General features: G+C 41.4%; 3 protein-coding genes across 3 annotated transcripts; 1 reads left to right on the top strand and 2 right to left on the bottom strand.

Moving 5' to 3' along the window:
* Nucleotides 1-874: 874 nt before the first annotated feature.
* On the top strand, nucleotides 875-3,519 carry pdx1 (pancreatic and duodenal homeobox 1). The gene is made up of 2 exons (XM_086151311.1): nucleotides 875-1,253; nucleotides 2,988-3,519. The coding sequence occupies exons 1-2, from the start codon at nucleotides 875-877 to the stop codon at nucleotides 3,356-3,358; spliced, it is 750 nt and encodes a 249-aa protein (XP_086007437.1). The 3' UTR covers nucleotides 3,359-3,519.
* On the bottom strand, nucleotides 2,942-4,559 carry urad (ureidoimidazoline (2-oxo-4-hydroxy-4-carboxy-5-) decarboxylase). The gene is made up of 2 exons (XM_086151312.1): nucleotides 4,197-4,559; nucleotides 2,942-4,108 (listed from the first exon to the last, which is right to left on the bottom strand). The coding sequence occupies exons 1-2, from the start codon at nucleotides 4,369-4,371 to the stop codon at nucleotides 3,759-3,761; spliced, it is 525 nt and encodes a 174-aa protein (XP_086007438.1). The 5' UTR covers nucleotides 4,372-4,559; the 3' UTR covers nucleotides 2,942-3,758.
* Nucleotides 4,560-7,971: 3,412 nt separating this feature from the next.
* On the bottom strand, nucleotides 7,972-16,723 carry LOC147232050 (receptor-type tyrosine-protein kinase FLT3-like). Its single transcript, XM_086151302.1, has 24 exons — nucleotides 16,679-16,723; nucleotides 16,095-16,177; nucleotides 14,881-15,032; nucleotides 14,669-14,790; nucleotides 14,421-14,532; nucleotides 14,161-14,300; nucleotides 13,816-14,003; nucleotides 13,305-13,443; nucleotides 12,953-13,130; nucleotides 12,632-12,735; nucleotides 12,411-12,522; nucleotides 12,117-12,325; nucleotides 11,915-12,024; nucleotides 11,704-11,836; nucleotides 10,967-11,071; nucleotides 10,768-10,878; nucleotides 10,455-10,611; nucleotides 10,242-10,345; nucleotides 9,984-10,099; nucleotides 9,148-9,270; nucleotides 8,953-9,064; nucleotides 8,739-8,838; nucleotides 8,508-8,613; nucleotides 7,972-8,400 (listed from the first exon to the last, which is right to left on the bottom strand). The coding sequence occupies exons 1-24, from the start codon at nucleotides 16,698-16,700 to the stop codon at nucleotides 8,284-8,286; spliced, it is 2,955 nt and encodes a 984-aa protein (XP_086007428.1). The 5' UTR covers nucleotides 16,701-16,723; the 3' UTR covers nucleotides 7,972-8,283.
* Nucleotides 16,724-17,281: the final 558 nt, after the last annotated feature.

Below are 17,281 nucleotides of genomic sequence, written 5' to 3'. Positions count from 1 at the left end.
GACGCGTTGCATGATGGGGCCGGAATTGGTTCGCTCCAACTTTTATTGCATCTCTGAGTAGCCATTTACTGCACCGCGGCTGCTTCGGAATAACTCCGTGTAAATAGATAAGACGAAAGAGCCCGATGAGGTGAAAGCCCTGCGGCGTGGGTCGATCACCTGACCGTCTTCCTCCCAGCGGCCTGGCGGGATGACTCCTGGGCGCCGCCGGGAGCGCGCAGGCGCGTTCACGCTTACATACGCTTAATTGAGCCGCGCTCAGTACTCCAACGTAATTGGCCGATCGGGAGGAGCCGGCGTGAAATGAGGCGGACGCTGACCCCCCTCCACACCGCTAATGGCCGGTAAACACGGAGGGGGCGACCGTTAAATGGTGTTAAATGATGCATTTACATCTGTGTAATGGGTACATTTCCCCCCCTCAAAGTCTGCCAGTAAGTAAAGTGTAGACAACTGAAAAAAAAGGTACGAGGAAACGTGTCTGCGAGTGTTTGAGCTTTCTGACCTAAGTTTCCACGACAACTGCGTCCAATCCGGCGCGCTTATCTTTTACGCAGCCAATGAATGCGTGGCTTTATATTCGTGTAAATTCACATCGTCCACACAAACACACGTCTGTTTGTTAATATGAACCTTCTCCAGCTAGTCTCCGGACCCCCCACCCCCCTCCAACGTCGGGCACTGAGGTCTGAGCAAACAGTGAAACCAATGGTCTGTGCGCCGCGAAGTCACATGGGGACCAGGTGACACACCTGTGAGGAGCCGTAAGGGCCCGTCGGTTGCGCGCCGAGCGCAGACGGTGCACGCCGAGGCAGGGCGCGGGTACGGTGTGTGTGTGCGTGCGTGTGCCCGCACACTCGGTCCCTACACAGCCATGAATCCGGAGAACCATTACTACCCGTCGCAGGTTTTTAAAGACTCCTGCTTGTACCAGAGGTCGCAGGGTGAGGACTTCAGCCACAGCCCGCCGCCCTGCCTGTACATGGGCAGGCACTCCGTGTACGCGCCGCAGCCCGTGGGAGCCTCCGTGGAGTCGGCAGGCCTCCCAGACGTCACCGCTACCTCTTACGGCCTACCTGTGCGAGACGATCCGAGTATGCCCCAGCTCCAACACCCGCAGGGCCTCCAGCAGCACCCACTGCAACCCGCTGCGGTTTACGGAGACACCGAGGAGCAAGGCAGATACCACCTCCCCTTCCCCTGGATGAAAACTACAAAATCCCACTCACACGCATGGAAGGGACAGTGGACAGGTAAATCTGCATGGCAGGAAATACCCTTTCATGATTGCAAACCCTGGACTAAAGGGATTCATTCCTCAGTTACACACAGGTACACACACACTACACCGCGCATACATTCAGTGACCCCTCAGTGACTTGACGTTCAAATTGGATAATAGCAATAACAATAATAATAATAATTGTGATAATGATCATAATGTTAATAATAATAATAATAATAATAATGAAAATGTTAGTTGGGAGCTTCAATCGGCAATTAAAGTTGTAAGGCTCCCGGGAGGTCAGCACGTGGTGTTTACGGGGTCCTGCTTTCACTTAAATATGAGTTTTGTCTTCACAGTTTGCTAAGAATCGGTCTAAACGTACACATCATTGTAGTTTGTAGAACTGTGGAGAATAATGGATTCTTTCCTGTCACAGACACTAGGAAATGGGCAGGCCTTTCCTTTTTTTTTTTTTTATTACTAACAGCAATTCTCTCCCTTTCTGGAAGTCAAAGCTTGGTTCTTGATTCAAATTATTGCCTTTTTTTTCATTTATATTCCCCCTTTTTCCTGTCAGTGGAACAGAGTTGGATAAGTTTCTGCCTCAGAGGCCTTAGGTTGGTTTGAGTAATGAGTGGGTTTTCAAGATGAGGGTTCATTACACACTTCATATTCTGCAACAGAGGAGAATGTCTTAACTGTTGTTTTCCCACAGAAAAAAACATACAATGGAAAATAATTTATTTCCAAAAAAAGGAAGTGACAAATTGAATGTTTTCTATCCCGTAGACATTTGGTTAATTTAAAAACGGAGGGCCATAGTGAACAGCTACAGAAAAACACTTATTGTTTTAGTCTCACTGAATTAAGCGAGTGATTTCAAATAACACAATTGACTTGACACAAAGTATTGAGAAAATGTTCACAGGTGAATTCTAATTGCTGATAAAACTGAAAAAAATGTCCTGGCTTCGCACATCAACTTTAATGCAGAGCAAAAAAAAAAAATAAAAAAAAATAAAAAAAATCAAATTTCGATTTTAACACGTAACTGACATAGGTAACAATTGTTATGGTATTGCAGTTGAGTTAGATGGCCCACGACCTTCATTCTGCCGTTTGGTATTATTAGAATAATTGATCAGTTATGATTGAAATACGGGTACGGATTTTGCCAGCGTTTATAGTAAAACTTCGGCATCGAATAGTCAATTTTGTGTAAAATAGAATTTACCTAAAAATAAACACATCTAGGACTCTTAATTACCGGAATACAGGAAAACTACATCATGAACTTTGGTCCATCTCTTTCGCTGTGATCAGTTGTATCGATTTAAGATGTGAAGAGCGCTCAGACAAACTCTTCGAGGCCATAATAACCAGGAATAAATGTCCAGCGCATTTTTACCTCAATTGAAACGGAGCCGCCATCTCTTTTTTTCCACGCGAGTGTATCAATGCCCATTCTGTGCCGAAACACACGACGTATTAAGCCGAGAACAGTGTTATTTCCCAATATGCCTTAAAGCCACTTCCACGGTTTGTTTTTATTTTGAAACAAATAAAGTGCGTCTGGTTTAACACATTAACGCTTTTGAAGCCAACTTGCGCGGGTCCCTTCTAACCGGCCAATATTCATTAGGGAAAATATTCACTATGGTACAAAAAAAAAAGATGCTTATTTTTTTTTTTGCTAACAAAAGCTGGGATTGATTTTTGTTGTTATTTTCATTTTTATTTTCCTCGTTTGTTTTTTTAGGACCCTACATGGTGGCGGAGACGGAAGAAAACAAGCGCACGCGGACGGCCTACACGCGCGCGCAGCTGCTCGAGCTCGAGAAGGAGTTCCTGTTCAACCGTTACATCTCGAGGCCGCGGCGCGTGGAACTCGCGCTCACGCTCAGCCTCACCGAGCGCCACATCAAGATCTGGTTCCAGAACCGGCGCATGAAGTGGAAGAAAGAGGAGGACCGGCGGAGGGCGAGGGGGACAGTGCCGGAGCAGGACTCCTCCATCACCTCCGGGGACCAGGGAGAGGCCGCGGGCGGGGTGTCCACCGCCCCGCAGCCCGCCGTCACGCCCCCGGTCTCCCCGCTGCACGGACACGCACCACCCCGGAAGCCCGCCTAGACACCGGAAAGAGACAGTGACGCACTTCCGCTAGCGGGTTTTGTGCGTAAAAGCAGGAAAAACACGAGATTATAAATCGACCGAGGGTGAGGACAGCGCCCTGGAGGATCTGCAACCGTCTTGTAAGCCCCCACCGGGGCGCGGACAGGGGTACTCCCTCCTTCCCCCCCCCGTTTCGGACACTAGGTGGCAGGCTGAGCTTGGAACTGTCGGATGAACTTACACTCCCCGGGTTCTCCTGTTGGCTCTTGGAACTTTTCTGTTTGTAATTTAAATATCCACTTGTAAATAAGTCACTTGTTTTTGTGTGAAGAATTTCATGGCGTTTATGACAAAAGTGACATGCACAATGAAATATGAGTAGGAATCAGTATCACGGGTAACCAAAGGGATGTCCCGTTTATAGTTTGTTGTGTGTGTCAGAGCACACCAGGCTCCGCAGACGCAGGGCGCAGATCTTCTTCACCTCCCCTACGCCCCGCGTAACTTCCGCCGCAGGGTCGCCTCTGAGCCGCTCAGCGAGCTGCCGCAAGATCGTCGCCTTGTCGGTGAGCTTGGCACAGATGACGAAGGGGAAGCCGAAGCGTTCCTTGTACGCCCTATTTAGATCGCCGATGCGCGCAGCCTCGGCGGGACTGAGCGCGTCCAGTCCCACCTGTGCCTGCTCCGCGCCCGACTCCGGGGTCAGGGTGCCCCTCTGGAAGTCCCGGCCCGCCAGGTCCGGGTGACACCTGAGGATCCCCGCCTTACCTGGACACGCAGGGAGACACACGGCGATCCGATGAATACAAATACGAGTGCGTTGAACGCCACGTCTTGACGCTCCCCGGTGACTCACCCGATTCCGGTAAACAGTCGATGAACCCCGAAATTGCTCCCTCCAAGTCCCTCAGATCCGAAAAGGGGCGCATCTGCCAGACAGCCGCTACCACAACGGGGCATCTCTCCACCACGTTGCCAAAAACGTCCACGAAGTCCTCAAAAGACAGTGCGTTCACCGCGGCGATGTCCATGTTCACGCGTGTTATTGACGCACGAGGTGAACGCACTCCCGGACACGCGCAATGGTTTTTTCTAAGCCTTGCCAGGGGTCAATCTCTTACCTATCTCTCCCCAAATCACTGTCAGTAAGCAGTGTATTCACCCGTGAAAACGCCACTGTCAGTGGCACGTCTGCATGTCTGACGTGGATGCCAACAATGTTTCATCGCCTATCAGGAGACAAGACTCATCATGTATCATGCTCATGATACCGGAAGAAGACCAATGCTCATCTCCGTCCATTGATTATTATAACACATTATAAATTGTATGAGACAGCTTTTTTTTTTTTACTCGAATTTTTACCGCCAGGGTGAATCTGAGGTGTAACAGCAGAGTATGAAGGAACAGGACAGGTAAGTCTAAAAAATAAAGTAAAAAAAGAACACATACACTATATTCATATATAAATCTAACAATAAAACAAAACAGACGGAATTAAATTTGAATAAAGATGAAATGAATATATTAAGAAAGATACCCTTCCTCTGAGTAACAAATGTACGCAAACACGTCTTTTTTTTACAAAAGATGATTAAATAAATGACTGTACCATTTTACGCCTCTTGTAACTGGACTTGCAAATTGAAAAAATTAGTTTCTAGGTAGAAATAGAGTCGAAAACGATTGGCCGACTCGTGTGTGAAAGAATGTGAGAGAATGGGCAAAAGGCAAGAGACTGCAAATTCTATGAATCAATCTTTATTTTAGGACTTTGGACAAGGGGGAAGCTGGCACAGGTAACTCATGGTTGATGATATAAGATGAAACTCTTACACTGTCGTCATAGCCCACATTTTGTTTCAGTGAGATGCAATGCTTATTTTAGAATAAAACCATGATAGGTGTATTTCATAGATGCCTTTCTTTGAATTTATTTATTCACTCATATACATTTGATTTTAATATGTGTGTGTGTGTGTGTGTGTTTGTGTGTGTGCAATATGTCAATCAGTTGAGTGCATGCAATAATTCTCATCATTATGGGGGTGGGGAATAAAAGTCTAGCATTTCGACAGAATAGAGCAAAGGTAGTAAAAGTTAATAAATATATTGTGCTAATAAAACAATGCATATCATAATGAATATATCTGCCATGGTAACGGTAAATTTTTGATGAATCTACGCATTTAAAAATCAAAACAATAAAACGTAAATTCTTATTTTCAGCACCTAGTAACAGAAAAGTTGTGTAATTTATATTTCAATGATGATGCAACAAAGCAGATTTAATATCAGAATAAGTATTGATATATGCAGCGCCCACCCACCTGCCTGAATTATTTCAGACCAGTAGCGCTCACTACCATGGTGTTACTGGTCCACCTTCCATTACTCGCTTAACAACAGACAGGAGTCACTGACCGTGTACCGCCTCAGGACAATTCTGCAATTCCGCAGCACAACCAGTTCTGCACTGAACTTCATGTTACTTAACTGTCTCTTCAAACTGACTGCACACAACCTGTACCTGCACTTTGTGAGTTGGACACTCTAACTGCAATCAACTTTAACTTGCACATCCTGCCAGTACTGTTTACATTTCTGCGTATGTTTACATTTCTTGCACTGTTTGCATTTCCCTGTACTGTTACATCGAGTTACGACAATACGTTTATTTTCATTTATTTATCAATACTCTTCTGGAAGCACTGCAGATGGCAAAGTGTGAATCTTTGAATCTTTCCGAGACTAGACAAGGAACTTTAAATCCCCAATGTAAAATAGAAAAGTCAAAACAAAGAAAGAATCAACAACAGTCTACATTAAAAAGAATTTAGGCTACTTAAGTTGTTGGTTATTTATACCTATTTTTTTTTTTAACCTTTACTTAACCAGAAAAGTCCCGTTGAGATTAAAAACCTCTTTTTCAAGGGCGTCCTGGCCAAGAGGCAGCAAAAGAATACAGTTAAATTTAAAATGAAATTAAAATTACATACAAATCATATAAAACAGTTACAAATCAGTGAAGTCGTCTTAAGTGCTCTCAATCTGGACTTAAAGCCGTTCAATGAAGCAAGTTCCGTGAGTTTCCAGTCCTTTTGCAACATGTTCCATGTAGAGGGGGCAGAATAGACAAAAGCCTTTTTTCCCAGTTTCGTGCAGACAAATGGAACAGAAAGCCCTTGTCTATTCACAAACTACCTCACCAATATAGTTTCAACATATTTCAAGACACATATTTAATATATAATGCCATTAGTTTCCACCTCTACATTCATTTGGGGTCGTCTGGTTAGTTAACAAATTATTTAGATATTGAAAATTGATTTAAAGCATATTTGATGAATGGCAAACAAGAGGACAATTAACAAAAAACTTTTGTTGTAGCTTGGTTTTCTAGACGCAAATGAAAGCAGGTGATTTGAGTGTTAGGAAAAGCTATCTTTGAATGTCGTGGCAAATAAGGTGTGGCTGAAGGTGGATTCCGAGGTAACTCAGATAAGCGGTGAGGCCGGAAGGAACTGCCCACGTGGATAAATAACACAAAAGGTGCTCAGTAAAGGGCATAAACCGGAGCATCAGCTGGGTAGATTCAGTCTGGAATGGGAGATCCGGAGGTGAAACGGTGCCAAATTATCTTCATTTTTGGATATTTGGCAGCCGTGCTACTGATGTTGTCTTAACCTGCTGCTACAGCTGCCGCACATGTTTGAGTTCTTCCCCGCGCCGAAGGAATGAAGTCTAAGATTCCCTGGGGGCAGAAGAATCGAGGCTGGAGACTATAAGAAGCCACAAAATGTGAAAAAATCCTACACAAGAGTGAGAAACTTGGAGCTTCAGTTGGAATCAGTGTACCAAGGAATGCCTTTGATACTAAATACAAGGGTTACCAAGAGATTAATACACTGAAGATAAGTCAGGCAAAGAAACAAAGTGAACAGTCGCGGAGAAATGGTGAGTATAGAGGAGTAGAGGAGTAACCTTCAGCATGGAGGTGTTAAGTTATAAACTCGATGTCAGCGTTGAAGAGGGCACAGAACAAACTATTCAAATGGACACTGACAGAGAAGTATGGACCGATATGGCAGGCCAACGGAACTTGGAATCGCTGGAGAAAATGTGTTCCGTGACATCCTGGCTGACAAGCTATTTTGGTTGCCTGGAAGTCTTTGAGTTCAAACTGGGTTGAGGTGTGTGGATATGTAAATGGGTTAAACCTGAATCTACAGGTGACATTGGTGGTACCAAAACTGTTGATAGGTCATGTGAATCAGTGATGTTTTGTCTCATGAAAAAGGGTCCTCTGGTTGGGAAAAAAAAAAAAAAAAATCTGGTTCTTTAGCTTAAATACATACAAGGATGTTTTGTACTGAGCGGTTGGTTGTTTACAGTCCAGCGTTCTGGTTCTACCCTTTTTCTGTCATCCATTTTGAAGATATTACTTAGGAATAAACTTTCTGAGACTTCTTTTAATGATTCAACTGCTGGCCGCATGTGTCTGTGAGGGCTTTCTGTCACCAAGGTTATGGTTAATTGTTGTAAAATCATGTCACTGGGCATCACCCAATTTTACCTGATCTGAGAGACTCTACAGGTTTGGTTTCCATGTGGGAGGTTAGCATGCTAAGATCCATTTGCATCAACCAGTGTTTTGCAGCAAATTTTTATTGCAGATTTGAGAAAATAACGTATGATAAGTCATCAAAAAATATCCAAATCATGTAAGATGAAATGCAGCGTCCGCTGATTTCATTTCTGATAACACTTTGATCTTATGATATTTCACTGTCAACAAGCATCTTTTGCCCATTTCAATGAACAAAATACAAGAATAAAGTTATCACTTTGTCCTGGATGCTTCAAGACATCTGTTATTGTTCTTCATCGTTCCTGGCCTCAAGCGCTTCTGCTCTTTTTTATTCGGCTGCATGAATATGACATTAGACGCTGCTTAATGGTGCCTCGCTCTCACTGTGGCTGGTGAAAGCGGAATTATCCATAATGGCCTGAGCATTCTGGTAGGGGCTGGGTGTCTGTTCAAGCATGTTGTGGTAGAGCTGCAAGAGGAGGTTACTTGGTTATTTGGCAACAACCGCAAACCCTTCAATCCCTTCATTTATACCAAGTGTTGGGTGAGTTTCTTCCCACAATATATTTATGTTACCTTTTCTTCTCTCTCCATTAGCTGGTCAGACATGACAGACACCAGTTTCGAGAAAGAGGGGCGGCTGGATGGATCCAGGTTCCAACACTTACACATTATCTCATACCTTTAAAGAAATCAGCATCAGTAAGTCAAAGGAGAGTTGATTCCAGGTCCAGCAAGATTAATGAGTCTGTTGAAAAACTGATTTACAAGAGATAAATGTATTACACGCATACAAAAAACACCTACGCAAATGGGTCGGCGTAGTACGGACACTCCATTTTAAATCCTTTCTCGATCATTGAATAGAACTGGCGATCCACCTTCATGCCAGGGTACGGGGTGACACCTGAAGACAGCCGTGGCAGAGTTACAGCTTGCAACCAATCATTGTACATGACTGACTGTGTAACAGCTTTTTAAATTCACTGCTTATTTAGAGTAATCGTCTCAGTGGGGATACCGAGTGAGAATATTTCCCAGAGAAGGATGCCGTAGGCCCAGACGTCACTATTTCGGGTATACATTCCCTGAAAGATGCTCTCTGGGGCCATCCACTTCACTGGCAAACATACCTGCAGCACGGAAAAGAAATTCATGTTATACATGAGTCAGAGACAAGTAATAAAATAAGTTTCAGTGGTATTACTTGACGTACATTTCCCTTCATTACATAGTTGGAGTCATTTTCAATGTCCTGGGCGAGTCCAAAGTCACTGATTTTGACAAGTCTGCCTTTTGTTACCAAAACATTTCGAGCCGCCAGGTCCCTGTGGATACACTACAGATGAAATGGTTAAATGTACAGTATATATCTCTAGGTACTGTGATTAAGGAATACATTTTAAATAACTATTTTATTACCCACATATATCTGTCAAAAATAAAATATTTTTTCAAAAAAACACAGTCATAATGTTTTTTTTTGTGGTACAAAAACAGCTGCAAAGAATACTTCCGTAATCAAATTAAGAGTCGGCAGGGCTTTGGTATCCATTTCAGTCTTTGTTTCCTGCATGTATTATCATTACTGTTTTTGTATTAGTTCTGAAAAAAATTCATTCAATTCATCTATAAGAAGAGCAATACATAATTAATCACATTCAGACTCAAGATACTTGAGGTTCACCTCGAGGAATTCCAGTGGTAAAATCCTTTAAAAATTTTAGTCATGTTTTGCCACAACAATCAAGGTTGAAAGGTTCATATGTCAAATAATTACACATTTAAACTCAAGTATAAAACCATCAAAAAACCAGGGCTGCATGATAGAAGTTCTGTATGATTTTGATTGGATTTTCCTGTCCGGATGTGAAAATAATGATGCAAGATTCCTGTTAAAGTAACAGTGTGTTGATTACATTCAAGTTTCTTTCTCTTTTTGAATTATCATTTAAGTTTATATTTAACAGTAAAATAAATGGGGGAAATATATATAAGCTGTGTGGAGTTGACATATTTGATGTTCAGAATTTACACATTGTTGATCCTTACATTTTTGGATGAGAGGAACTCCATGCCTTTGGCCACTTGGAAGGCGAAGCTCAAGAGGTCGTCAAAGGTGAGGGCCTGCTGATCATCTGTCTTATCGTCATCATAAATCTCCACGTCTGCAAATAAACCGGGATCAGTTCGGTTCAGCGAAGCTCCGATGACTCAAACAGTGTACTCAAACAGATCCTTTTTACACCTCGCTACGTTTTGTGGCCCGGCAGAGTGCATCTTCTCAGAACTGAAATTGTATTTTCTCACCATCCATGTCTCTGTAATCGTTATTCAGGAGGGCAGCATCCTCCTGCCCCCTAGTGGTACAGGAATGCATGGGTATATAGTGATCCACTCTGACATCTTGATCCCTGATAGGAAATAAATAAAAATGTAATTCCAGTTAAAAAGCTGTGCAAAGAATACATTTGAAATATATCTGCGTTTTATCTGTGAATCAGAACCACACTATGTTCCCACCTGGAGCTATTTTTGGGCTGCAGGTTGTGGTACAGGCTCCTGAAACGGTCCTTATTGAAAGCATCAGTGACGGACTTGTGGTAGCGCTCACTGTTGTTCCTCAGGTAGTTGAGCAGATCACCATGATAGCAGTACTGGAAAATCAGGTATATGGGTCCTATGTAGGTATAATTTCAAACAAACACACAAACAGAAAGGAAATTCAAAATAAAATACAATAAAAATCCAGAAGAACAGGTATGAAATCATGTGTTTTTAATGGATACATCCATCGTAATTTGTTGTGCGATACACAGTTAACAGTGGATTGTACCTGACTCTGTGCACGCCCCGAGAAGGTTGACAATGTTTATATGTTGGCCGATGTGAGTCAGCATCTTCAGCTCTGACATCAATGCCTCTTTCTCCACAGTTTGATGTTTCTCTGCAAGGCACAATCCCCCATGAGCTGGCCTTTGAGACAATACACTAAGAACTGATTTCGCATTTCCAACTTAATGGAAACCACGAACCTTTGAGCATCTTTACCGCCACCTGCTGCGAGAATCCAGGCTTATCAATGCCATAAGCTTTGGCCTGGACCACAATTCCAAAAGCACCAGAGCCCAGCTCCTTGCCTGGGGATAATACAAGCACCATTTTTGCTCACATGCTCTTAGGACCCACTCTATGCAACTTTCTATGCAAAATTTTCAACAAAAGTATGAAAGCAGTTCTTCTTAAAAAAAGGAGTGTGAATTGCATGATTTATGGCAATGGGATAGAGATAGGTCGCCCATCAGTATCACAGTTATTCAAAACATTGATAATGGTTTGTGGGTCATTGGCAAAAGGCACAAAATTGACTATGATTAACTGACGTGTGCACAACTATCTTGGATCCATAATCGGTTTATTTTGATTCGTACTCGACTAATTGCTGCCTTTCAAAAGACATATCATACTGGCAATGGTATGATATGAGATGACCGGCATTGCAAAGTCACAAAGTGTGCCATGATGGAAATGTCAGTCTACAATTGATATGAGATGACAAAGTTCCATCTACTATCTAGTCAAATATAAGTTACCTCACAACTTCATTTAAACATGTACTGGAAAACTGTGTCACTAAAAAGATGAATGAAAAATTAAGAGATGAAAAAAGTATCACTGTGTTGCATTTTTTTTATTGCGTTAGATTCTGGACTATAACCTTTTGATTCAGATCAATGGGTTGTTACACCAAAAGAACTAGAGGCATTCATACCAAGTTCCAGATTCTCTCTGGGAAACTCCCATTTCGTTTCATACTCAAAGTCCTTGAAGTTAATGTAGATGTAATCGTTATCAGTGGGTCCGACAATCTGAATCATTTGAAGATGGGGCTGATACTTGGGCTTCTGTTTGAATCAAAGGAAAAATCAGTGTCATTGCGCGTGTGTTTGTGTGCATGCGCTTAGCTGTAGAAATGTACAGACCTTCTTTCTGAAAAAATGCACAGGTACCACGGTGATTATGACCAAAGCCAAAACCAGAAAAATGCTGCCCACTTTCATCACAATCCAGCCATTCCCGTGATTATGACCAACTGAAAAACAGCAGTGAGTGTGTTTGTGCGCGTCACAGCGTAAATAATTTCCACTGACATAATGAACATACAGAAGGTAAAATAAATCTCACCATCTTTGGAGCCTTGAGGTGACGGCTGGTGGTATATTGTGGGATAACTTTTGCACCAGGAGCCAACTGTATTAGTGAGGCAGAACACAGGAGAGGATTCTCCCAACAGATCCCTGCTGAGTGAGCTGCTGATTTTCTTGTTACAGCGTTCCTCTGAGTCAGTTTCCGAGGCAACTGGCATCTCACCCCAGTCGGATTTTGTGTCACAACTACAATGAGACAAAGTGTCTGGAACCAAATGTTTGAACATCAGAGCTAAAAAGGCCAAAAACAAAAACCCAACAGTAATCTTACCTTGTGTTTGATAAACACAGAAACCAAGTGTAGTTAGCAGGCACAGCAGTATGAGTCTCAATATTAAAGGTGTTACCAGAGTTGTTGAAGCTGAATCTGAACTTTGGTTCATCTGAAATAAATTCAGTGTACCTTCAAGCGTTAAACCATGTGAAAAACATAAACTTGAAGATTTGTGTCATAGAAAGTACAAATATACAGGTGTGCAATGAACCTCTTACCCACAACACACACGGCTATAGTCTTTGTCAGATGGTTTTGTTCGCTCACTTTCAAATGTAACTTATATTCTCCAGATGTTAGTAGACCACATAGTTTCACAGTCCTGAGGAGAAAGTGCCACAGTCAAGAAATTCAGGTTTACTCATCTGAAACTCGGGTGTGTCTCATTTCATATTTGTCATGTGATTAAAGTCACCCATTGTTGTGTGTCCAAGATTGATTGAAGAACAAAATGTTTCTGCTTTAGATTTCATGCTGATGAGCTTGCTAAATTTCACAAGTGAAGTGACGCTCCATTGAGCAGCAATTCATAAAAGTACCTGGGCCTTGTTATCCATTCATCGTGGGCACAGGTCGTCATAACTTTATCAGGTGTTTCCCAGATACAGTACTGCAGTGTGGGGTGGTAGGAAATGTTGGCTTTCAAACAGAAGTTGGATGCCTCCTTGGTGGAGATGATGATGTTCTCATCCAATTGGCCGAAAAGGAAATCTTCAGCTGACACGACAAATAAATAGAACGTGAAGAAAATTGTGCAAGAATGCGGTATTTGCAAAGGAAGAAGGATAATTCAATATCATTTGTTGTTGATTAATTTATGCACAAATACAAACAAATCTCAAACAAATCTAAACAAAAAAACAACACACACATGAAAGGGACTGTACTAACCCTGGACTTTTATAAACACGGACTTGGTTTTCCCTTTTTGACTTCTGCAGGTATATGTGCCGTTGTGATTCTTGCTGACCGATTCGATGAACAAATAGGCCATCAAACTATTTGAATAAGCGTCATCTCTGATGCAGATCTGTTAAAACATATATATTTATAATTTTAAAGAGATAATTTTGAGACTTCGTTTTAGGCCTATGTGTGGTTAAACTTATTCACCCCTCACTACCAAACAGGGCGGAACTCACTATCCACCATCGTGGCTCAAGCTGACATAAGTTGTACAAACATATGCCAACAAATTTATTTCAATCTGAAAATTAATATATGTATTTCATTTGGAAATTATGATGACACGAGAATATTTCAAAAGATGTTTTAGTTTTTTCATATTGCTCAAAGCCATGTGGTTAAGGAGTGGAGAAAAAAATTATATTATTTTAAGGATGATGAGACACCCTTAAAGAGAGACATATGAAGGGATAATGTTAGATTTGAGTTACTTCACCTCCTCTTGGATTTTAGATGGGCAGGCTAATCTGGCGCTATCCATTCTTTGGTTGTCTTTCTCCCACACAACCTGGGACCCTATACGGCTTTGTTGCCGCCGTACTCGGCAACGAAGCAGTAAAGAGTCACCGGGACTGACAGTCACCTGAGAAACCTCCTCGCTTTTCATGCTGTCAGTCTCCAAGTCTGAAAAAGCAAAAAAAATTAATAAATAAAATGCAGCAGCTCCTCAAGAGAAACCAGCCAAAAGTATCTAAAAGAACTGCAAAGTGACCTTTTACTGGAATTCCAAAAATATGTTTGCTTTTGCAATATTTATTAAAAGTTGACAATATTTAATTACCGTAGTCATACAGCTGAGAGCATTCTTGTCCTTCACGATTCGTAGCACAACACACCAATCCTTTGTCAGCATATCTAAAACTTTTTACAACGCTCTCTCCTGTCCCACTGCTGCCCTCAGCATTTGTTCCATGATTAGATCTGAAGTCAGACATCAGAAAATCTAATGAGTCACTGGTCTTTCTTTAGGTCTTCATCAGAAAACTACAATGTAATTAACTGAAAACATTCTTCATTGTGCGCACAGAAAATATATCTTACCCAGACCATTTAAGTGTAGGTTTCGGGGAGCCCTCAGACACACACTTAAAACTAGGTGAACGATCTGGGTTGTTTACATTTATCAGAGTAATCTGAGGTGTTGTTGGACGTTCTAGGGGGGAAAAAAGGGGACCTTACTGACATACAGCAAGATTAGCAAACTCTATTGGTTTGACATGTTGAGCGCTGATTAGAAAAGGCGTGGCATGGTAGAAGCGGCGATAGGATAAGACAGAACCGAGGCTTACTCAGAACATGGAGAATCACTGACAGAGAGGAACTGGTCCTGTTGCCTGCTTCACACCTCAGCGTGTATTCCCCAGAGTCCCTCACAGAAAGGGATGAAAGAACCACAGGGGGACTTCCATTTCTTGTTGGGTTAAAAGAAAAAACTCTGATTAATAATGTCCCCGTCAAAGACAGATAACGCGCATGAACAACCACAGAGACAAGTACTTACTTAATTATAATTGTGTCTGCTCCTCTGATCCAAAGACAGACAGCGTCTCCAGAGAGACCTTCCAGGGAGATCACAAGTTTCTTACCGACGCGCTCATCTATGTTGACAGGACCAGATGCATTCTGATAAAAAACTGGCAGAAAACATGCCATCTGAAAGATATGAAATTAGAATTCAACCAAGGATCCTGCTATATTTATACTACATATTGACAAAAATAAGCTTTTTTGATTTTCTCTTTAAAACTTGGGATTTTTGACACTGTTTTTTTTTGGCTGTTGCAGGTTTATTGTATTTTGTACAACTCAATGGAAACTTTGCATGAAATTTTCAAAATTATGGAAAAATCTGTTTTTGGACAGTGGAGATATGACTTAACATCTAGCGTCATGCCATAAACTGGTCTGTATAAACTAGTTTGATGCAAGAAAACTGAAAAGAAAGGAACTATTCGGCTTCTAGAGGTATGCAACAAGTAAAAAGTAATCATTCAGAAGGAAATGTGTTGTCTTGTTTTTATAGATATTCCAAAGTAAAAGGCAATATGTACAACACTGTGAAAGAGAATTACATGATATTACTTTTCTGAGTACACACACAAAAAAAAACCATGGTAACATGATTCTGAGAATGACAAAAAGCTCACAAAAAGCTCAAATAAACAGCCAAAAATAATTATGAGGAACAACGCCAATCACTAAGTGTGGTGTAATCCAATAGATGGCTTGAGTCAGTCATAATTTACTGTTTGCTAAAAATGACACTTATGGCTTCGAAGTTATCAATCACGTAAAGTCTGAATTTAACATATTTTGCTGGAATAACAAATAGTCGGAAATATACTCCATCCATTATCTAATGCTTATCTTGCACTCAGGGCTGTGGGGATGCCGGAGCCTATGACAGCAGGAGGCAGGCTATACCCTGGATAGGTCACCTGTCAATTGCAGGGCCACATATACAGAAATACAACCATTCACTCCCTCATTCATAGATCTTGCAAATTTTTCTAATTTATTCCAATCAACCTCCTGTATGTTTTTGGACTGGTGGAGGAAACTGGAGAACCTTTGTGCTGTGAGGTGGAAGCTCTAACTACTGCGCCACATTGCAGAAAATATGAGTTCATCTAATTTATTGTTACTTTTACTGTGCATTTTACTGAACATCGCTAAGTTAACACAATGTCAACATTCAGTGAGAACTGTGGTTACCTCATGAGAGGGTTGACAGACCCCGCTCTGCCGTGCCATGCCGTCAGAGGACTGTGCCTCAACAGCACACAGCAGCAACACCACTTTAGAGAAATTAAATTATAATTATATTATGACAATGAAACTACTTGTCTTTTGTATGAAGATAAAAATATGATGTATGCATATATCTATCACACTGTGCCAACTATAATTCTATTATAAAAATCTGTTGAACATGTTTCATCCTTAAAACTCGGTAATGAATACTGAATATCTTGTGGGAGTGACTTTCATGTTATGATATTTAGAAAATACTTAAAAGGATGTGACATTGTTTCTGACAGCTCAGCTCCTGATCCCTTTTTGGGCTAGTTCAGATAAGGTTCCTAAAATGAATAGTTGAATAACTAATATGTTTGTGCAAATACAAATTAGTCCAAATTCTTAAAGCTAACTGATCAATATACTCATTTAAATGATCAAAGAATGCCCCAAACAGAAAAACAAATACACTTAAGATAATATTACAAATGAATTTAATTTAAGTTAATAATAGTGTCAACCTACTTCTGTCTTTGCACAAATCAAGAGTTGTGACTTACCCACAATCATACTTGTCTGCATTTGTGTTGCTGCTTACGTCTTTCTGTCAGTCACATACTCTTCACTGAAACTTTGTGCTGTGGGATGTACTTTTTGAGTAGGTTACAACCACGCCTGGCTACACGACAGGGGGCAATTTCCATTTTAATCTAGAAAAGTCATAGAAAAGTACTTTTAACTGTTTATATGTCTGTGACGGATGTCTTTTTTTTTAAATACATAATCATTGCCTCACATCAAGTGTATATTGCTTAACATTTATGGAGGAGTATGATGATTTGAATTATTGATGATGATTTTAATGACTCTCAATTATTATTGTTTTTACACTATTGTAGTTATAATCATTATTATAGAAAGGTTGGTTCTAACGTGACCACTTAAGAGTTCATCGACTGTATCCCAAGTCACTTGTTTTGCCGTGCAAGCACGATGTACCAGAAAATAATGAATTTAATAAGAAAATTGAAACTTTTCCAGGGAGAGGAAAGGGTCTATAGGACAATGGCTCAACGCACCAAGCGATCAGCGGTTGGACTCGCTTGATGCACGATCGGTGCAGCGGGTAGCAGCGGGTAAACCAGACGCTCTAACGTTACCCA

The sequence above is a fragment of the Fistularia commersonii genome, chromosome 8, assembly GCF_037954325.1.
Source record: "Fistularia commersonii isolate RoL2024-O1a breed Wild chromosome 8, RoL_Fcom_v1.0, whole genome shotgun sequence".
Classification (NCBI taxonomy): Eukaryota; Metazoa; Chordata; class Actinopteri; order Syngnathiformes; family Fistulariidae; genus Fistularia; species Fistularia commersonii.
This window is presented reverse-complemented; position numbering and strand designations above follow the sequence as displayed.

Bases quoted from the DNA above. Each gene is read 5' to 3' on its own strand.
- pdx1 (XM_086151311.1), top strand. From the start codon at position 875: ATGAATCCGGAGAACCATTACTACCCGTCGCAGGTTTTTAAAGACTCC. The intron at 1,254-2,987 runs GTAAATCTGCAT...TTGTTTTTTTAG, and splicing joins ATGGAAGGGACAGTGGACAG to GACCCTACATGGTGGCGGAG.
- LOC147232050 (XM_086151302.1), bottom strand. From the start codon at position 16,700: ATGCAGACAAGTATGATTGTGG. The intron at 14,791-14,880 runs GTAAGTACTTGT...TAACCCAACAAG, and splicing joins GCAGACACAATTATAATTAA to AAATGGAAGTCCCCCTGTGG. The intron at 11,072-11,703 runs GTATGAATGCCT...TATTATCCCCAG, and splicing joins CAGAGAGAATCTGGAACTTG to GCAAGGAGCTGGGCTCTGGT.
- urad (XM_086151312.1), bottom strand. From the start codon at position 4,371: ATGGACATCGCCGCGGTGAACGCACTGTCTTTTGAGGACTTCGTGGAC. The intron at 4,109-4,196 runs GTGAGTCACCGG...CTGCGTGTCCAG, and splicing joins CGACTGTTTACCGGAATCGG to GTAAGGCGGGGATCCTCAGG.